At 39.4% G+C, this 19,160-nt stretch overlaps 1 protein-coding gene across 2 annotated transcripts in view; it reads left to right on the top strand.

The window, feature by feature from the left end:
- The window catches only part of PEAK1 (pseudopodium enriched atypical kinase 1), a 290,178-nt gene that overhangs the window by 261,058 nt on the left and 9,960 nt on the right, over positions 1-19,160 (top strand). For both annotated transcript variants that reach the window (XM_081292596.1, XM_081292595.1), the window contains one exon: positions 4,524-5,269. In XM_081292596.1, coding sequence (XP_081148722.1) covers positions 4,524-5,269 — 746 coding nt within the window. The remainder of the gene's footprint in view (positions 1-4,523; positions 5,270-19,160) is intronic.

Raw genomic sequence — 19,160 nt, 5'->3', positions numbered from 1 at the left:
TGGTTGGTAGTCTTTTGATGGCTTCTTCTATTTCTTCCTTTGTTATTGGTCTGTTTAAATTGTGTGTGTCTTCCTGACTCAATCTGGGCAGATCGTATAACTTAAGAAATTTATCCATATCTTCACTATCTTCTATTTTATTGGAATATAGGTTTTCAAAATACTTTCTAATTATCTTCTGTATTTCTGTAGTGTCTGTTGTGATATTGCCTTTTTCATCCCATATGTTACCAATTTGAGTTCTCTCTCTTCTTCTCTTCGTTAGCATGGCTAAGGGTCTGTCGATCTTATTTATTTTTTCAAAGAATCAACTTTTAGTTTTATCAATTTTTTCAATGATTTTTTTGTTTCAATTTTGTTGATTTCTGCTCTGTTTTTAATTATTTCTTGTCTTCTACTACATTTGCTGTTGTTTTGCTCTTCCTTTTCTAGGGTTTTAAGATGTAGTGTGAATTCATTTATTTTTTGGTTTTTTCTTTTTTTGAGGAATGAATTTTCCTCTTAAAACTGCTTTCATTGTGTCCCATAAATTCCGGTGTGTTGTGTCTGTATTGTCGTTTATCTCTAAGAATTTCTTTATTTCCTCCTTTATGTCTTCTGTAACCCATTGATCATTCAGTAACATATTGTTCATTTTCCAGGTGATGCAGGATTTTTCCTTCCTTCTTTTGTCATTGATTTCCAGTTTCATTCCATTATGATCAGATATGGTGCATGGTATTATCTCCACACCTTTATATTTACTGAGAGTTGCCTTATGGCATAATATATGATCTATCTTTGAGTAGGATCCATGTGCTGCTGAGAAGAACGTGTATCCACTTGATGATGGTTGATATAGTCTATATATGTCGGTTAAGTCTAGGTTATTAATTGTGTTATTAAGTTCTATAGTTTCTTTATTCACCTTTTGTCTAGAGGATCTGTCTAATGGCGAGAGCAGTGTGTTGAAGTTACCCATAATTATTGTGTTGTGATCTATTTGACTCTTGAACTTGAGGAGAGTTTGTTTTATGAACGTTGCAGCACCATTGTTTCGTGCATACAAATTGATAATTGTTATGTCTTGTTGGTGGATGGTTCCTTTTAACAGTATATAGTGTCCTTTTTTATCCCTTTTGATTAACTTAGGTTTGAAGTTGATTTTATTCGATATGAGTATGGCCACTCCTGCTTGCTTCCGAGGGCCATGTGAGTGGTATGATTTTTCCCAACCTTTCCCCTTCAGCCTGTGTATGTCTTATCCTATCATATGAGTCTCCTGAAGGCAGCATATTGTTGGATTTGTTTTTTTAATCCAGGTTACTAGCCTATGTCTCTTTATTGGTGAATTTAAGCCATTAACATTTAAGGTTACAATTGAAATACAGTTTGCACTTCCAGTCATGTTTATTTATTTATTTATTTTAGTTTGGCTAGTTTTTCCTCTTTGGTTATTTTTCTCCCCCTTTACTGAGGTACCTCCCACTGTTAGTTTTGGGCGCTATTTTTCAATTCCTCTTCTTGTAGTATTTTGCTCAAAATGCTTTGCAGTGCTGGTTTTCTGGCTGCAAATTCTTTTAGCTTTTGTTTATCATGAAATATTTTAATTTCATTGTCAAATCTGAAGCTTAATTTTGCTGGATACAGTATTCTTGGTTGGAATACATTATTTTTCAGCATTTGAAATACGTTGTTCCAGGATCTTCTCGCTTTCAAAGTCTGTTGTGAAAAATCAGTATTTAACCTAATTGGTTTACCCCTGAATGTAATCTGCCTCCTTTCTCTCGTAGCTTTTAATATTCTCTCCTTGGTCTGTATGTTGGCTATCTTCATAATTATATGTCTTGGAGTTGGTCTATTACGGTTTTGAATGTTTGGGGTCCTGTAGGCTTCCAGGATTTGGCAATCCATTCCATCTTTCATCTCTGGGAAGTTTTTTAGGATTATTTCATTTAATAGGTTGTCCATTCCTTTGGTTTGAACCTCTATAACTTCTTCTATCCCAGTGACTCTCAAGTTTGGTTTTTTATGACATCCCATATCTCTTGGATAGATTGCTCATGAGATTTAAGCATCCTTTCTGTGTTGACTATATTCTTTTCAAGTTGATAAACTTTGTCTTCATTATCTGATGTTCTGACTTCTACTTGATCTATTCTATTTGTAATATTCTCGTTAGAGTTTTTAATTTGTTTTATGGTTTCCTGCATTTCTAGGATTACTATTTGTTTTTTTTTTTTAAATCTCTATCTCCTGGTAAACCTCGTTCTTTGCAGTTTGAATTTGTTTGTTTAATTCATTTTCAAAATATACGTTCATTGCTTGGACTTGCTGTCTCATGTCTTCTCTAATATTCCGTTCCATCTGAGTTAGGTATGCCTTGAGTTCTTTCCCTGTCCATGTTTCTGATGCTTCTAGGTCCTCCTGTAGATTTAAGTTGTCCTGCATTGTTTGTAATCCTTTTTTCCCTTGTTTTTTCATGTTGTTCACGTTACTTTCCAGCTCTGTTTGCTGTGTAACTGCTTTCTCCTATAAATTTGTTTTGGTTTTGTATATCTCTGTTGTCTCTCCTTTGTGGTGGGAGATTATGCCTAGAAATGTTGGGCTTTATTGTACTTTAAAGCTGATTCATTCAATTCATAAAAGGCTTCCGGGTTCTGTATGCATATAGTGATTTGTTGTTTGTTCTGAGGACTTTATGTTTAGGTTAGGTGCTATGATGGTATGAGGGTTAGTATGTCATGGCTACTTTAGAAGATTGCTCTACTGAAGGGGGATACTAACAGGCGATTGGATCAGGGTGTTGGTAGTAGCTAGGTATTTAGGAGCCCTATAGACAGCCTCGAAACATTCACCTATTTGCATTTAGACAATTACGCGTAATGGAAGACGTAATGCTTGGGATGAACGTTGGGGGGTAGGGGAAGGAAGGTGCTCTTAAAAAGAAAGAAGGAGGGAGAGATAGATAGAGGAGAATGAAAGGAACAATAAAACTTGAAACGGGAAAGAAAGAAGGAAAAGGGGAGAAAAGAACAGAGAGAGAAGAAAAAAAGAAAAAAAATCGAAGTCTTAGAGATCCATTTTCTTCTCTTCCAGTAGGCGGAGCTGTGCCCTCCGAGCCGAGCTTCTACCCTCTACGTGCCAATAGCCATCCCTGTAAGGCGGCTCCTGGGAGTCTCTCAATCTTGTCAGTCCAGAGCCGTTTCACTTCTCCGGCCCCTCCCCCCTTCCTCCTGTCAGCCGGCCAGCCAGGTCCTGTTCACCTGAAGCGGTTCCCCAACGATCTAGTTACACTTGCAGCCCCACCGCGCATCCCATTTAAGCCCCAGTGCTGTGGTAAACTGGCGGCTAAGACCTTGGGAGTCACCGCTGGTGATATGGGGGGTTGGGGGTCGGGAATCCCCTCTGCTTCCCTACAGACACGGCCCCGGAGAGATTCCTGAGGTTTCCTGGCTGCTTGTATCTGGATGGGGTGGGAGTCACACACCTGTTAAAATGGATTCCACTGGGAAGGAATTCCGTCGGCCGAACTCCGGTGACATCACCTCTCTGCTATGGCGGGCCCCAGGCTCCTTGCCGGAGTGTCCGAAGGGAGGGGTGGGACTGGTCCGTCCCCGGTTGGCCTCAGCTCCCGGCTTGCTATTTCATGAAGGCTTGGCTAAAGACCTCTTCCTGCCAAGCTGCATCTTGGAGGCTAGCCACCCAGTCACGGTGGCTACGGGCGGGCGGCCACGCCGCGGTGCGCGGACAGTGGCTGGCAGGTCTGCACCTCTGCGGGGATTCACTCGTCTGGGGCAAACTGTCACTTCCAAAAATCCTAGTAACTCCTGGCCGGTCTCTCTTCAGTGGAATTTTGCTAGGAGATTCTCCGCAGGTAGAATCTAAGCATATCTATGCGTCTCTCTGACCCCATCACTGAGGGGTTACTGAAAGCGCTGCCTCTCCACCTGCCACCATGTTGGATCTCCTCTCTAAGTATTTTCTTGATCCACAAATGCTATCATCTTTATTCTGTCACAATGCAAGTGTTTTTGAATGTCTGTGATTCTTTAGTATTGTGAAGTAGTGAATTATAGCACTCTTGGGGGCAGGACTAGAGAATCTGAATTATTTTTTTAAATATTTATTTTTTAGTTGTAGTTGGACACAATACCTTTATTTATTTATTTTATTTTTATGTGGTGCTGAGGATCGAACCCAGGGCCTCATACATGCAAGGTGAGCGCTCTACTGCTGAGCCACAACCCCAGACTCTGGATTATTTTTTGAAAAGAAAGCCCATCACACAAACTACTGCCCTGTTCCTGTAGCAGAGAAATGCTGAGACATTCATACTTGTTACTCCCACCAAGTCTTAGACTCATGCCTTCAATGTTTAGGTGTGTGTTCTTCAGTTGCTTTCCATTTTGAATGAAAGCATTGGATAATTCTTACATCCCCTGTGGCTACCTCACTCATTTCTACTCAAGTTTCAATTATGAAACAAATCTGGAAAATTTGCTTAATTATTCTCTTTTCTTTTTTCTTTTGAAATAACACAGGGCAATCTAGAGCAGCCATGATACCTCCCAAGCATCCTCGGCAGCCCAAGGGAGCTTTGGATGATGCCATTTCCTTTGGAGGGAAAACAGACCAAGAAGCACCAAATGCTTCCCAACCCACACCACCCCCACTGCCAAAGAAAATGATCATAAGAGCTAATACAGAGCCAATCTCTAAAGACATCCAGAAATCCATGGAAAGTAGTCTTTGTGTCATGGCCAATCCCACCTATGATATTGACCCCAACTGGGATGCTAGCAGTGCTGGTTCTTCCATCAGCTATGAACTCAAAGGACTGGACATTGAGTCTTATGACTCCTTGGAGAGGCCTCTGCACAAGGAGCGACCTGTCCCTTCCGCAGCAAACAGCATTTCCAGCTTAACCACTCTCAGTATTAAGGACAGATTTTCCAACAGCATGGAGTCCCTGTCCAGCCGACGTGGTCCCTCTTGCAGACAAAGTCGAGGCATGCAGAAGCCACAGAGACAAGCACTTTATCGAGGACTTGAAAATCGGGAGGAAGTAGTGGGTAAAATTCGAAGCCTTCATACAGATGCCTTGAAGAAACTGGCTATTAAATGTGAAGACCTCTTTATGGCTGGACAGAAAGACCAGCTCCGTTTTGGGGTGGACAGCTGGTCAGACTTTAGGCTAACCAGTGACAAGCCATGTTGTGAAGCCGGCGATGCAGTTTATTACACTGCCTCCTATGCAAAAGATCCACTTAGTAACTATGCAGTTAAGGTAAGAAAGTATTACAAATCTCATTTTAATCTTAGCCAAAACTATTATTGGGAGGGAACTATTCTTCTTCCCTTTCTTTCCTCTTATTTCTCTTTTCCACAAAAGTCACTGCACATCTGTCTTACAGAGGATGCTCTTTTTTTTTTAACTTTTTATTGGTGCTTTATAATTATACATAACAGTGGATTTGTTAAATATTTATATATGCACACAATATAACAGTATAATTTGGTCAGGTTCATCCCCAGTACCTCCTTTTTCCCTCCCACAGGGAGGCTTATTTAGTATTTAGAAGAGAAAATAGACAAGTAAAGAGATACTGCATGCCAAGTTAGAGGTAACCAAGAATTTTTAACCTTGGAAGGACTCAGACTCTCAAAGGCAGAGAAATCTTCTTAAAGGAAGGAGTCCTTGAGCTGTAACTGCTTGAGGTAGCTACCTATAAAAATGAAGTCTGCTATGTGCCTTCTATTCCATGTTTCTGTCTTTATTCCCTACCACGAGACCTTTGTCTACCTCAGCTCTATAATTCCTCAGCTTGCCAGAGAAACGTTTTTATTGAGGAAGATAACTGATATTTGTTACTGTTTCATTAACTTTGTTTTATATTATTTACATCAACTTTATGAGGTTAAGATCTTCTTTTCCATTTGATACACAAAGAAAATGGAGCTGAGAGAGGTAAACTAACTTGCTTAAGGTCACACAGCTAGCTAATAGAGCTGGAAATTTTTTTAATTTTTTTATTTGTTATAATTAGTTATACATGACAGTAGAATGCATTTATGCACTTTGATATATCATACTAGATGGGATATAATTTCTCATTTTTCTGAGTGTATATGTTGCAGAATCATATTGGTCATGCAGTCACATATATACATACAATCTATTTCATTCTACTATGTTTCCTATCCCCACATCCCCTCCCCTCCCCTCCTATCACTTCCTCTACCTAATCTAAGGTAATGCTATTCTTCCCTGGTGCTCCCACCCCCGTCCTGCCTTATTGTGAATTAGCATCCACATATTAGAGAAAACATTTATTAGTCTTTGGTTTTGTGGGGATTGGCTTATTTCGCTTAGCATATTCTCCAAATCCAACCATTTACTGGCAAATGCCATAATTTTACTCTTCTTTAAAGCTGAATAATATTCCATTGAGCATATATACCACATTTTCTTTATCCATTCATCTATTGAGGGACACCTAGGTTGGTTTCATAGTCTAGCTATTGTGAATTGAGCTGCTATAAACATTGATATGGCTGCATCACTATAGTATGCTGATTTTAAGTCCTTTTGTGTAAACCAAGGAGTGGTGGAATTTTTCTTTTCTCTTTCCCCCCGCCCTTTATCTTTATTTATTTATTTTTATGTGGTGCTGAGGATAGAACCCAGTGCCTCACACGTGCAAGGCAGGCGCTCTGCCACTGAGCTACAGCCCCACCCCGAATTTTTCTTTTTTAAAAGGCTCTATTTAAAAAAAGAAAAAATAAGGTATTGTATTTTTTATACCTTTAGTTTATTTTTTTTTAATTTTTATGTGGTGCTGAGGATCGAACCCAGGGCTTCACACATATAAGCAAATGCTCTACCACTGAGTTATAGCCACAGCCCCAGTACAGCTGGAATTTAAACATAGATAATCTTGCCTTTATAGACTGTACTTCTTCCATTTTGTCACTTATTACTTTCTTACATGTATACCACCCATTTCAGACAATCCACTGCTTCAAGATGTCCAGAATGCTTGACATCAAGAATTCTTGCCCAGTTACATTCACTGTAACACTAAGCCATGTTTTGTCACTATCACTATAATAAACATGACATGGCCTATGATCCTGGCTCTGCCATTTAGTATCTTTGTCAATAATAGTACCTATCATGTGGGGCTATTGTTTGGTTAGAAGAGAACAAAATGTCCCTGATGAGTAGTCATTTCTTTCATTACCATTAGCTTCTTTCCTACTTCAAGAGAGTAACAGTCTTTGGTCCTCAATTTCCTTTTTTTTTTTTTTTTTTAGATATTTATGATAATAGTCCCTATGGGGTTGAGGTAGGGATCAAGTGAGATAATGCAGGTGAAAGGTTTTGAAAAACACAAAGCTCTGTGTAAAATTAAGGTAATAGTCTCCATAGTTCCTTTTTATTGATTCTATTCACTGGTTCGAAGCCATCTAACTGGCTTTTACATGTTAATTTGGCTTAGAAAGTCCAGATGGTATCTTGGTAAATTAATGGATAAGGTAAACAATTGACCTTACCTATCTATCAAGACAGAACGTACATTTGGACCAGATCCTCAGTTGGCTGCTCTCCACACTTGCAGCATCTATACCTATTGACCAGCTTGTGGTGCTAGCAGTGACCCTGTGGGGTCCAGCCTATACTTTTAAATAAACCACAGGGAAAACTGCAGAGAAGGAATCTTGCTCCTGTTAATTTATTACTGTTGAGTCTAAAAGGCATTTCGAGATTCTGTGTAGCACTCAAGAGCGGTTATATCAATTGGGGTTATGGTGCCTTATCTACCTTGAGTCTTTATTGCTACAAGATCACCAGTGCAGAATGAGTACCTATTTCAGAAAGGGGCACTGAACTATCTGTTCTTTCAAAACAATTGAGAAGTAGGGCTTGACTAACTTTATGTATTATTGCCATGCAATCTTGTCTCTTTCCTAAATCAATGGTCTGGTATTGATTTCTTTGCTTGTAATGATGCAAAAGCAATCTCGAAAGAACAGGTGGCAAGTGATTATATACTGGGAGTTGTTGGCAGGTTCGAGAAAGGATGTTTTACACTAAATGCTGAATATAAATGTCTCTTTGAAGACCCTCTGTGTGTTTCTAGAGGTGCCCAATTTACTGTACAGTCTTAGAATAGTAAACTATGAGGATGCTGAGAACCCTCTTTTGCAGAGATAAGCAAAAGAGACCAGCAGTCAGCCCACATGAAACAACTGTTTCTCCTGATTGCCTTCTTTTTTTTAAGATATTTTTTTTAGTTATACATGGGCACATTATCTTTATTTTGTTTATTTATTTTTATGTGGTGCTGAGGATCGAACCCAGGGTCTCACGTGCGAGGCGAGTGCTCTACTGCTGAGCCACAACCCCAGCCCCTGGTTGCCTTCTTAAAATATCCCTTCCCATATTACTGGAAATTAGAATAGGCTAATAGGTGTAACTCTGTCTTAAAATGTTGGCAAAAGGAAGACAGTGTTGGAATTTAGCAATCTGAAACCCTACCCCTACCAATCCACTGCAGTCATAGAGTACAAAAATCTTTATTTTGTGTATTATCTTAGTTTGCTCAGGCTGCCATAACAATACCATAAACTGGATGGCTTAAGCTACAGAAATGAATTTTCTCATATTTCTGTAGGCTGAAAAGTCTGAGATCAAGGTTCCAACTTATTTCATTTCAGGTGAGGGTTCTTCCTGGCTTATAGATAGCTGCTTTCTCTCTGTCTTCACATGATTGGGAGAGAGCAAGAGGAAACGAATGTTCTTGCTCTTGTATCTCTTCTTTTAAGGACACCAGTTCTATTGTAGCTAGGCCTATGTTAGTCACCTTTTTCACTGTTGTGACTAAAAGACCTGACAAGAACAATTAGAGGAAGAAAAGTTTGTTTTGGGGTTCATGGTTTCAGAAGTCTCCATTCATAGATGGCTGACTCCATTCCTTAGGGCCTGAAGTAAGGCAATACATCATAGTGGAAGAGTGTGGCAGAGGAAAGCAGCTGGGGACATGCCATCAGGAAGCAGAGAGAGAGAGAGCCCTCCACTCTTCAGGGACAGAATATATACCCCAAAGGCACAACCCCAGTGACCCACCTCCTCCAGCTACACCCTACCTGCCTATAGTTACCACCCACATAATACCTATCAGGAGCTGGATGCACTGATTAGGCTATAGCTTTCATAACCCAATCATTTTACCTCTAAATTTTCTTGCATTTTCTCACACATGAGCTTTTGGAGGACGCTTCATATCTAAAATATAACAAGGCCCTAACCTTAGGACCTCATTTAACCTTAATTACCACTTTGTAGGCCCTATCTCTAGGTACAGTCACATTGAGTTTTAGAGCTTCAACATATGAATTGGAGTTGGGGGACACAATATAGTCCATCACATTCTGTCCTCCACCCTCTAAATTCATGCAAATACATATTTTCACATACAGAACACATTCCAACAACCTCAAAAGTCTTATTTCAGAATTAATTCTAAAATCCCAGTCATGGTGTTGACATTCCCATTCCAAAAGGGAAAAATTAGAGGATGGAAAGAAGGAGTGGTGGATCCCAAAAACTCAAAATCTAGCAAGTCAATTTCCATTCAACCTTAAGACTGGAGAATAATCCTCCTTGGTTTGTACTCTTGGTCCAGTGTGGTGGCTCTGCAAGGTGGCTCCAGCCCTGAGATGCTGCTCACAATCATCCTGGCCCTCTAAATCTAGAGAAGCAGCCTCACTTTTGAAGCCCAAGAGGGAATAGCCTTGCCCACTGGACCTGTGGTGGGAAGAGCAACCTGATGTCTCTATCACCTTTGGGTCATTCTTCCCTTTCCCTGAAGAATAGTACATGTTCACAGCCAAGCAGCCAGCTCCATGGTGCAATCCTACAGAATTCAAGGAGTCTGGCAGCCTTCTTTCATTCCATTCTACTTTCTCCTCTTGGCTTAAACTAGCAGTGTCTTTTCTAATATAATGCCATACCTATTCCTGGCTTCTGCTGAAATGGCTGGTTAAATCTGTGAGTCTCACTCATGATCTTTATATCAAATGGTTATTTGGCCACACTTTTAGTGTTCTGTAAAGAATGAGCTTTCAGAGCTGGAGTTGTGGCACAATGGTAGAGCGCTTGCCTAGCATATGTGAGGCATGGGGTTCGATTCTCAGCACCACATACAAATAAATTAATAATACATCTTCAAGTTCTGGTTCTTTTTTTCTTAATAATTCCTTCTCCCATTCATCTTTCTTCTTTCCCATTTTACTATAAGCTGTCAGGAGGAACCAGACTACTTCAACACTTGTCTTAGAAATCTCCTTAGCCAAAAATCCAGTTTTGTCTCTTGCAAGTTCTGTCTTTCACAAAACACTATTCCACAGTTGGGCCAAGTTGTTTCCCTCTTCATGAAAGCAATCACCTTTTTTCCAGTTCCTCATTTCCATCAGAGACCTCACCAGAATTGCTTTAACGTCCATATTTATAGCAACTATCTGCTCACAGTTATCTAGGCTTTATTTAACATGCATCTCAGAATTCTTCCAGGATCTTACCACTACCAAGGCTGCTTCTACATTTTTAAATTTTTCTCAGTATCAAAATCCCAGTCTTAGTCTGCTCAGGCTACCTTTTAAAAGTACCGTACACTGGATAACTTAAACCCCAAATGTATCCTCTCATGTTCTGGAGGCTGGAAAGCCCCAGATCATCAAAGATATGGCTAAATGAGTTACTGGTGAGGACTCCCTTCCTAGCTTACAGATGCCACATTTTCATTGCATCCTGACATTACAGAGACAGCAAGCAGCTCTTTGGTTCCTCTTCTTACGCCAACACTATTCCTGTCATATCAGGGTTCCACTCATTGACCTTATTTAGCCTTAATTACCTCCTTACTGATCCTGTCTCCAAATGCTGTCATATTGGAGATTAGAGCTTCAATATAGGAATGGGGGCACGGAGAAAAACAGTTCAATCCATATTAAGTGTTGTATTCATTATAAAGGAAGTGGTTTTAACTCAGGATTTTTCCTAGATTTGAAAGTTTTCCTGTTTATTCTAGTTTTTATTTGACAGGAATAGCTTTGTTATTTGTATTGGTCTTAAACTGAAAGGCATTAAAGAACAGAATAAAGAGCATTGGAGTCATCTGACTTAGGATCAAGTTCTAAATCCCTCTCTATATTCATAACACAGGTTATGTAACTTCTCTGAATTTTCACATCAATGGAAACTGACTGCCCTACCTACCTAATAAGACTGTTATAATGCACATGTTTATGTAGTAAACTGCTTTTATAAGCTAAAGTACATGTAAAATATAATAATGTATTCTTATTATTAACAATAATGGAAAATTACTGCTGCACATTCTATAGTTCACTATTATTCTTTAATATTGGGCATTAGCCTGAGCATACTTAGATAGGTTCTACACTTATTTTCTTTCTCATTACTTCAAAGATGTAAACATCTTTTCTTCTTAAAATTATGAGAAAAGACTACAAAATGTAACAGCCTCAAGGATTTCAGTACAGCCAAAACTTGGAAACAAATTAAGTATTTGATATTAAGGAAACAATTTAATAAATTGTAGCACATCAGCCCAATGGAATGTTTGTATCCATTAAAAGTGGTAATTATGAAGACTATTTAAAATGAAAAATGTTTGTTGTAAAATGTCATAGAGCGCCAAATAATATGATCATAACTTTTAAAAATTAACTCACAAAATGGTAATATGCAAATAATTTCTATATTACAGTGGTAGTAATTATAGGTGATTTTGATTTTGTTTGAAAATTATAACATTCACAAGGTCATGGGTTAAATCCCTAGCAACACACACACATACACACACAAAAAAAGAAAAAAAATTATGATATCTTTTCAGTGAAAGAAAACAAAAGCATTAGAGATTTTTGGGTCATTTGACATTGAATTTCTTGAAGGTGCAGGTTTCCTTAGTTACTCATCTCTATAGTCACCTCCTCTGGCATAAATTATAAATAGCTCCTATTTCATGCTCCTCGGCTTTTGCACACACTGGCTCCTCTGTCTGGACTGCCCTACTCCTGGGAGGCAGTCTGATACAATGAGGAACTTCTGCATTGTGAGCTGCAGATGACCTATTTCAGAACTACCTGAGGGATCCTCATTAAAAGTGTCATTTTCGTACCTATAGAGTTGGAATCACGGGCAGTGAAGTCTGGGAAACTGCATTTGGAGCAGCCCCCTCAGGTGGTTCCCACATAGAAAAATCTAAGGACTTTTGACAAAGTGGTTAAAAATTAGGCTTTGTGTTTTGTTTTAAATTGTTGATGGACCTTTATTTTATTTACATGTGGTGCTGAGAATTGAACCCAGTGCCTCATACATGCTAGGCAACTGCTATATCACTGAGCTACAGACCCAGCCCAAGAATTAGTCTTTTAAGTCAGACAGAACTGGGTTTAAATATGTTGCTTAGCTACATATTAGCTGTTACTCTGGCCTGCTTACTTGCCATTTGTAATTCTAGTGTCTTATCTATAAAATGGAAAATAATACTTCATTCTTCTCAGAGCCATTGTACAAAAAAAATTATAGGAGTTAATATAGTGGTGGATATGGTGTATATAGTGCTCAGAGCATCATTTGGCATAAAGTGAAGAATTCAGTAAATAATAGTTATTTTTTCCTCCATTCTCTTCTCATGTACCTAGAAAGTTTCTATCAGTTCTTAAACAATCCAGTTGTGGTTACCTGTGATAGCTGATAGCTGTTTCCTATATCCCCACAAGGTACCTGGTGGACTTCTCTATCATGTTCTGTCACAATAAGTTGTACAATTCAGCAGTACTACCATGATACAATCTCAGGAACATGCTTCTCCTCCCCACTATCACATTCGACCTTCTCCATGATAAGGATCATGGCTTGTTAATTCTTATGTCCTTAGCATATAATATCGTGTACATAATGGGCATTTGATAAATATGTCTTAACCTTTCAAAAAACATAAACTATATAAAATATTGTGGTATTTGTCTGGGTTTATAGAAATACCTGAATAAGTCAAAGACCTTGCCCTCAAGGAGCTTTGTCTCCTGGTGGGAAGATAAAAATGACTTTCAAACAAGATCATAATGAAGGGTCAGAGTGATGTAGAGAGATATAAAGATGGATGAAGATTAATGGATAAAATATTTTTAAAAAGGGCTAGGGGGGCTGGGGATGTGGCTCAAGCAGTAGCACGCTTGCTTGGCATGCGCGGGATGCTGGGTTCGATCCTTAGCACCACATAAAAATAAAATAAAGATGTTGTGTCCACCGAAAACTAAAAAATAAATAAAATAAAATAAAAAGGGCTAGGGATGTGGCTCAGCAGTCGAGCGCCCCTGGGTTCAAAACCCCGTACCATAAATAAAAAATAAAAGGGCTGGGGATGTAGCTCAGTATTAAAGTGCCCCTGGGTTCAATCCCCAATACCCTGCCCCCCCCAAAAAAAAAGATTGTACCAGAATTGGAGTCTTTGAAATTATGAGTTCAAGAGGTTAGACTAATGAGGCATGGTGTTATATGCCTGTAATCCCAGCTATTCCAGAAAATGAGGTAATAGAATTGAAGTTTGAGGACAGCCTGAACAACTTAGCAAGACACTGCCTCAAAAAATAAAAAAAGGCTGGGGGATAAAGCTCAGTGGTAGAACACTTCCGGGTTCAACCCTAGGATTGCAAAAATATATTTTATATATACATATATTATTAAAAATTAAAACTAAAGAGACTAGGCTTTATTTTGTAGGAAGCCATTAAGGATTTTTACTTTACTTTTTTTTTTTTTTTTTTTTTTTTTGCTTTGTTTTTGTGGTGCTGAGGTTCACCCAGGTCCTTAAACACAATAAGCAAGTGTTCTACCACTGAGCTACACCTCCAGCCCCATGCTATTTTTAAAGAAGATCTCATAAAATTAATGATTTTGAAAGAAAACTGTGGTGGAAGAAACTGGAAGACTGGAAATGGCGAAGTTATCCATTATGCTATTGCAATATCCAGATAACTAATAATGGTACTCTGTAATAAGAGAGAAGAAAGGAAGAGGCAGGGTGGCTCAGGGACAACAACTGCAAGAGAATGGTGATGCCACCAACTAAAATATGAATCAGGAAAAAAAAATACAGAAAGAAGAGCTCTCTATGGAGCATGAAATGGGTCAGCCAAGTAGAGAGAAGCCCAATAGCCAGATAAAACTTTGAAGATGGTATTCAGAAGAGAGGGCAAGCCTAGAAATATGGTTTCTTAGTCCTAACTAATTTTATTTAGTTCAAACTTTAGTATATATGAGATTGTAGTAGGAGAGTCTATATAAAGTGTGAAAAAAAAAGCCCTACCTATCTAAGTGATCCAAAGCAGAATCAGTTGGAAAGAACAGGGTCCCACAGGCCTCCATGTCCATGGTTATAGAGGGCTTGAACAGAAAGAGGACTCAGAAGAAGTCAAGAGTTCAATTTCTGGTAAGTCTCAAGAAAATACTGTCTCAATAATAGTGAGGATGGATATCCAAGCAGAGACAGGGAAAAGGGAATGGGGAGCCTGGGAGCATAAAGGAAAGGCCAAATTGATTCCCAAACACTATTTTACCTTCAACTCCTGTTTCTGTCTCATCCATGTCTTCTTTTATCCTCTCATCACTTTGGCAAACCACCACCCAGCAGATTAGACTGTTTGTCTCTGTGGGCTGCATGCTGGCTGACCCCCAGCCCTTAATTTCCCTGCTTTCTAAATAAAACTGAACATAAACTTAAGCATGAACTTAACTTTCCTGCTCTCTAAATAAAATCTACCTTGCTTGTTTCTCCCTTTCAAAAATCTGACTAGCCACTGACCAAACCCATAATCCTCACAGTAAACAAGTCAACTTTAGAGGGGCCTTCACTATTCTACACAGGAAGAAACTGAGGCCAGAGGCACTTTTGCACAGGATCAGCAGCTCCATGGCAGGCTGTCTCCTGACTGCTTGGTAGAACCTTTCGTATTAGTCACTGTAGTTAGTAAACTGACCCTGCTGTGCCTCAGTGTTGTTCCTGGATGGATAAATGACAGCAAGCAGGATGGATACTTTTTCCCCCCACTTCTCTCATGAGATCATTTTTTAACAAATGCTGCCTTGAGAGACCACATAATAAATTTAGATAAAATTACTTTGAAGAAGATGCTAAAAGTCTCATGTAAGTAAAAAGTATACCTTTCTGGTTTTTGGTTTTTTTAATCCCCAACAGTTCCAAATTGGAGTAGTAGCTATCTTGTCATTTTAAAGTAGTCCAGGTCTTTGTTTTCAAGGATAGGGCACACAAAGCTCAGTGAAGATACATACTTCCCTATTACAAGATTGGGGTTACTCGCTTTCTTCCAGCTACACCAGAATCTGTTAAAAGCTGTAATAAAGTAGAAGTGAACTGTGGAGACCAGCATCTTTTATTGCATTTTTGACTCCAGAGTCTCTGTTTATCTTATTTGGGTGGATGCTGAGAAAGCAAGACACTAAATGAAAAAGCATTAAAAGGAATAACTGTAACTGGTAAGAATTTACAACTAGTTCAGACTATCTACACAGGCAATTAATTACTGGCTTAGTGGTAAGGAAAAACTAGATGGGAAACCACTTCCACTTTCATAATTCAGCACAAACATGCCCAACATTGAAACTTTACAGAAAACAATTGATCAGCATCCAACTGCATATATGCGTAGCCATCCTAGGTTAGTGTCCACTCCATTTCATGGCTCAGTGCATACAGAGGTACCAAAGAGTCTCAGCTGGAAAATGGCTTATTACAAAGAGGTTTGGGGTGCTCAGTAAACTTGGAATCAAAATGAATTGTCTAATAGGAAAAGGAGCCATGCCTTTAAAGGACACTGGGAATTACAAATTTTGATTCAAATTAATTGAATTCCTATTATGGACCCTAAGCTGATTAGTGAGCTGCTCTGTGCCTCAGTTTCTTCTGTGTTAACATACTAAGGCATCATTCTGTCAGCCTAAATAACTGGCTCAGGAATACAAGTTTGATTTTCTTTTGATCATATTCTGAGGGAGTGAAAAGATTCGATGAATACAAGTCACAAATAAAATGATAAAATTTTATACAATTGCCTTCTTGAATTTCTTAGGCTCCAAAATGGGTTTCTTGGGTATGTGAACATTTTTGCAGCAATTCAAGCTGTAAAATACCTGACCTACCTGATAGGTCTTATGGCAGCTTCCCATGATATGGAATCCTGAATGATTTGGGCCCAGATCACATTTTATATAATCAACATTTAATCCTTTTTGAATGTAGTTGCAACAGCATTGACTGTAGGAGTCTTCCCGGTATAGTTGCAAGTAAAGCAGTACTCCTCCCAGGAAGATCAAGAAATGAATGCAACTCGGTAATCAGCCTATATTCCTAGAGTGAGGTAATATCAAATACTGGGTATCAGTTTAGAAGGTTTTCACTCTGCACACTCTCCTGTTTGCATTTGTGGTTTTGTGTAACGCAGCAGAATAGCACAGATGGTCTAATGTGGTGATCGTCAGTGTTTCTCATTTTTATCTCTCTACAATTCATTCCCTACAATATCCATCCCACTTAAGGTTCACTGAGGCACTGTAAAATGCCCAGTCTGAGATGAAAATGAGGTTCCCTGCTGATAAAGTGGAAGTAGGCTGAAGGCACACTGGGCCCATAATAGAAAAATAAAAGCTAATGTAGACCAATTTTGAAGAGTCCTGTATATTGTAATTATTGCTTTCTTTGGGGGAAAGGAGAGAAAATTGAATGGAATGATGAAGAGTCATGTCGTTTTGTTTAGTTTTTGTACAGTGCAAACTCAGTGAACCTCTAGGGCAGCCTGGACTCTGCAGACAGCCTTCATTGATTGAGTTTTACTCAGTTGTATAGTCAGGTCGTTTATGAATGAGTGTCTGTTATTCAGATTGTCTGCCATTGCCCCTGCCCTATTACCTTGCCAACTTCCATCTGTTTCATAAAAACTGTTCATGTAATCTAGCCGCTCTGAGTAAATAAACCACATGGCCACACTGGACTAGATGCATCCTTTTCTTAGTATTTTGTACAGGCATATCGAACATGCACCATGTGCCTTGTCCTGTGTTAGAACCTAAAGATACAAGTGTCTGCTCTTAAGATAACAGTGTGCTAACTGTAATAATAGAGATTAGAAGTAACACAGAAAGGGGCTCTACGGTTCAGCATTTTCTCTAACAGAAATAACACCTGAGAAGAGTGTAAATGAAAAACTAAGAATCCGATGAACCTCTCAGGTGAAGAGAAGGAGGAGGAGTGAGGGGCCGGCTGCAGACAGTTTAGTATGTTAAATGCAAGTGGAAAGGAGATGGGAGGTAAGGCTGAGACTGAATGTGAGGCCAGGAGCTTTATCCTGTGAAAATAATAGAAAGAAGTTTAAATAGGCAAGTGATAACACGTGGAAGGTATATTTGAGAAGAATCACATGAGAGGAAGGGAGACCCATTGAAAAGCTTTTGTGGTAGTTGAGGCAAGTGATGGGGTAAATTAGAGATGGAAGGTCAGCAGTATTAGACCATATCCTGTCTTTTCTTTCCCTGCTGCTTATAACACAGCTTTACAGAGTCTTTAAAAAAGTTAGCTAAGTTGAGGTTCTTATTACAAACATAAATGCTTGAAAATGGCAAATTTGCCTCAAAGGCATGCAGAACAGTTGCCATGAGCAACATAGAAAATAATCCCCTGGGCTGAAATGCATGTTTGAAATTAAACTTTTTAGGCTGGGTATAAGGAACCATCATCAAGCTCCATTTCCCTGCTAAGATCAGGCTTGTGTGTCATGTGCTTTGACCTGGATCTAAGAAGGTCGCAGAAGAGACTAATTTGGCTCTGATTTTGGAAACATGGTTTTTCATTCTGTTTTGTTTTTCCATTGCCCAACAAATGATCGTCGGTAGTTAAAGAGCCCCCTTCCCTGTATTTGGCAATCTTATCAGATTGCTTCAGGATGCTGTGCCTTACAGGTAGAAGTACTGAGGAGCAGTCAGAACTTGTGAACACTCACTTGGTAGGAACCAGTATTTCTCCTTTCTCTTCTGTGTCCTCACTGATCTTTATTAATGCAAACAAGTGCCCAGTTTCTCCTTGAGCCCCCATTTTTGCAACAGTACATTATTCACATGGGGGGAGAGATGTACCTACCAACTGCTAACTGTTCCTTTTGATGTTCCTCTGACTCCTCTGAAGAGTGGCTCCAGCAGTGAGGTCACCATGCCCAGGATGAGCTTCTTGTCCTGTTCATGCTCTTCTTGTGCAGTGTACCCTTTGCATGAATTAACCATCATCACCTTCTTAGAACCAACATTTTTCCAGAAGGAGGCCTGTGGTGTATTTTACAAGAAGGTTTGCCCTTCACCAGAGCCTAGTTTTGTTTCCATGCACCGTTTACAAGTAAATGAGGCCTGGATGTTGATACTGCAGCTCCCTCTAGTGTCTCTGTGGCTGAGGCTCTCATAGTGTTTTTCTTCCCTTTCAAAGAATGTAGACAGGGACAGAATCTGCCAAAACACGCAGCATTTTAAGTAGGTTTTTCCACACATAGTTAAATAGAAGGTGATTTTTCTTCCATTAGAAAAGGGAACCTTGAGCTGGGGGTAAAGCTTAGTGGCAGAACACTTGCCTAGCATGCATGAGATCCTGGATTCAAGCCCCAGCTCCCCAGCAACTCATACACACACACACACACACACACACACACACACGAAGAAAAAGACGAAGAGGAGGAGGAAGGAGAAGGAGAAGGAGAAGAAAAGAGATTCTTACACGAAGATATGAGACCATTTTATTCCTTTTTTAAAAGTGGAGCAAGCCAGGCACAGTGGCACATGCCTGTAATCCCAGCAGCTCAGGAGACTGAGATAGGAGGATCGCAGGTTCAAAGCCAGCTTCAGCAATGAATGAGGCACTAAGCAGCTCAGTGAGAACCTGTCTCTAAATTAAAATACAATATAGGGATGGGGATGTGGCTCAGTGGTTGAATGCCCCTGAGTTCAATCCCCAGTTACCCCCCACCCCCGGCAAAAAAAAAAAAAAACCCAACTGGGGAGACAGCCTAGGAGTCCTGTGGAAATCATTCTG

Source organism: Spermophilus citellus (genome assembly GCF_964194105.1).
Source record: "Spermophilus citellus genome assembly, chromosome: 4".
Classification (NCBI taxonomy): Eukaryota; Metazoa; Chordata; class Mammalia; order Rodentia; family Sciuridae; genus Spermophilus; species Spermophilus citellus.
The sequence above is the reverse complement of the archived record's forward strand: the minus strand, read 5'-3'. Positions and strand labels throughout refer to the sequence as shown.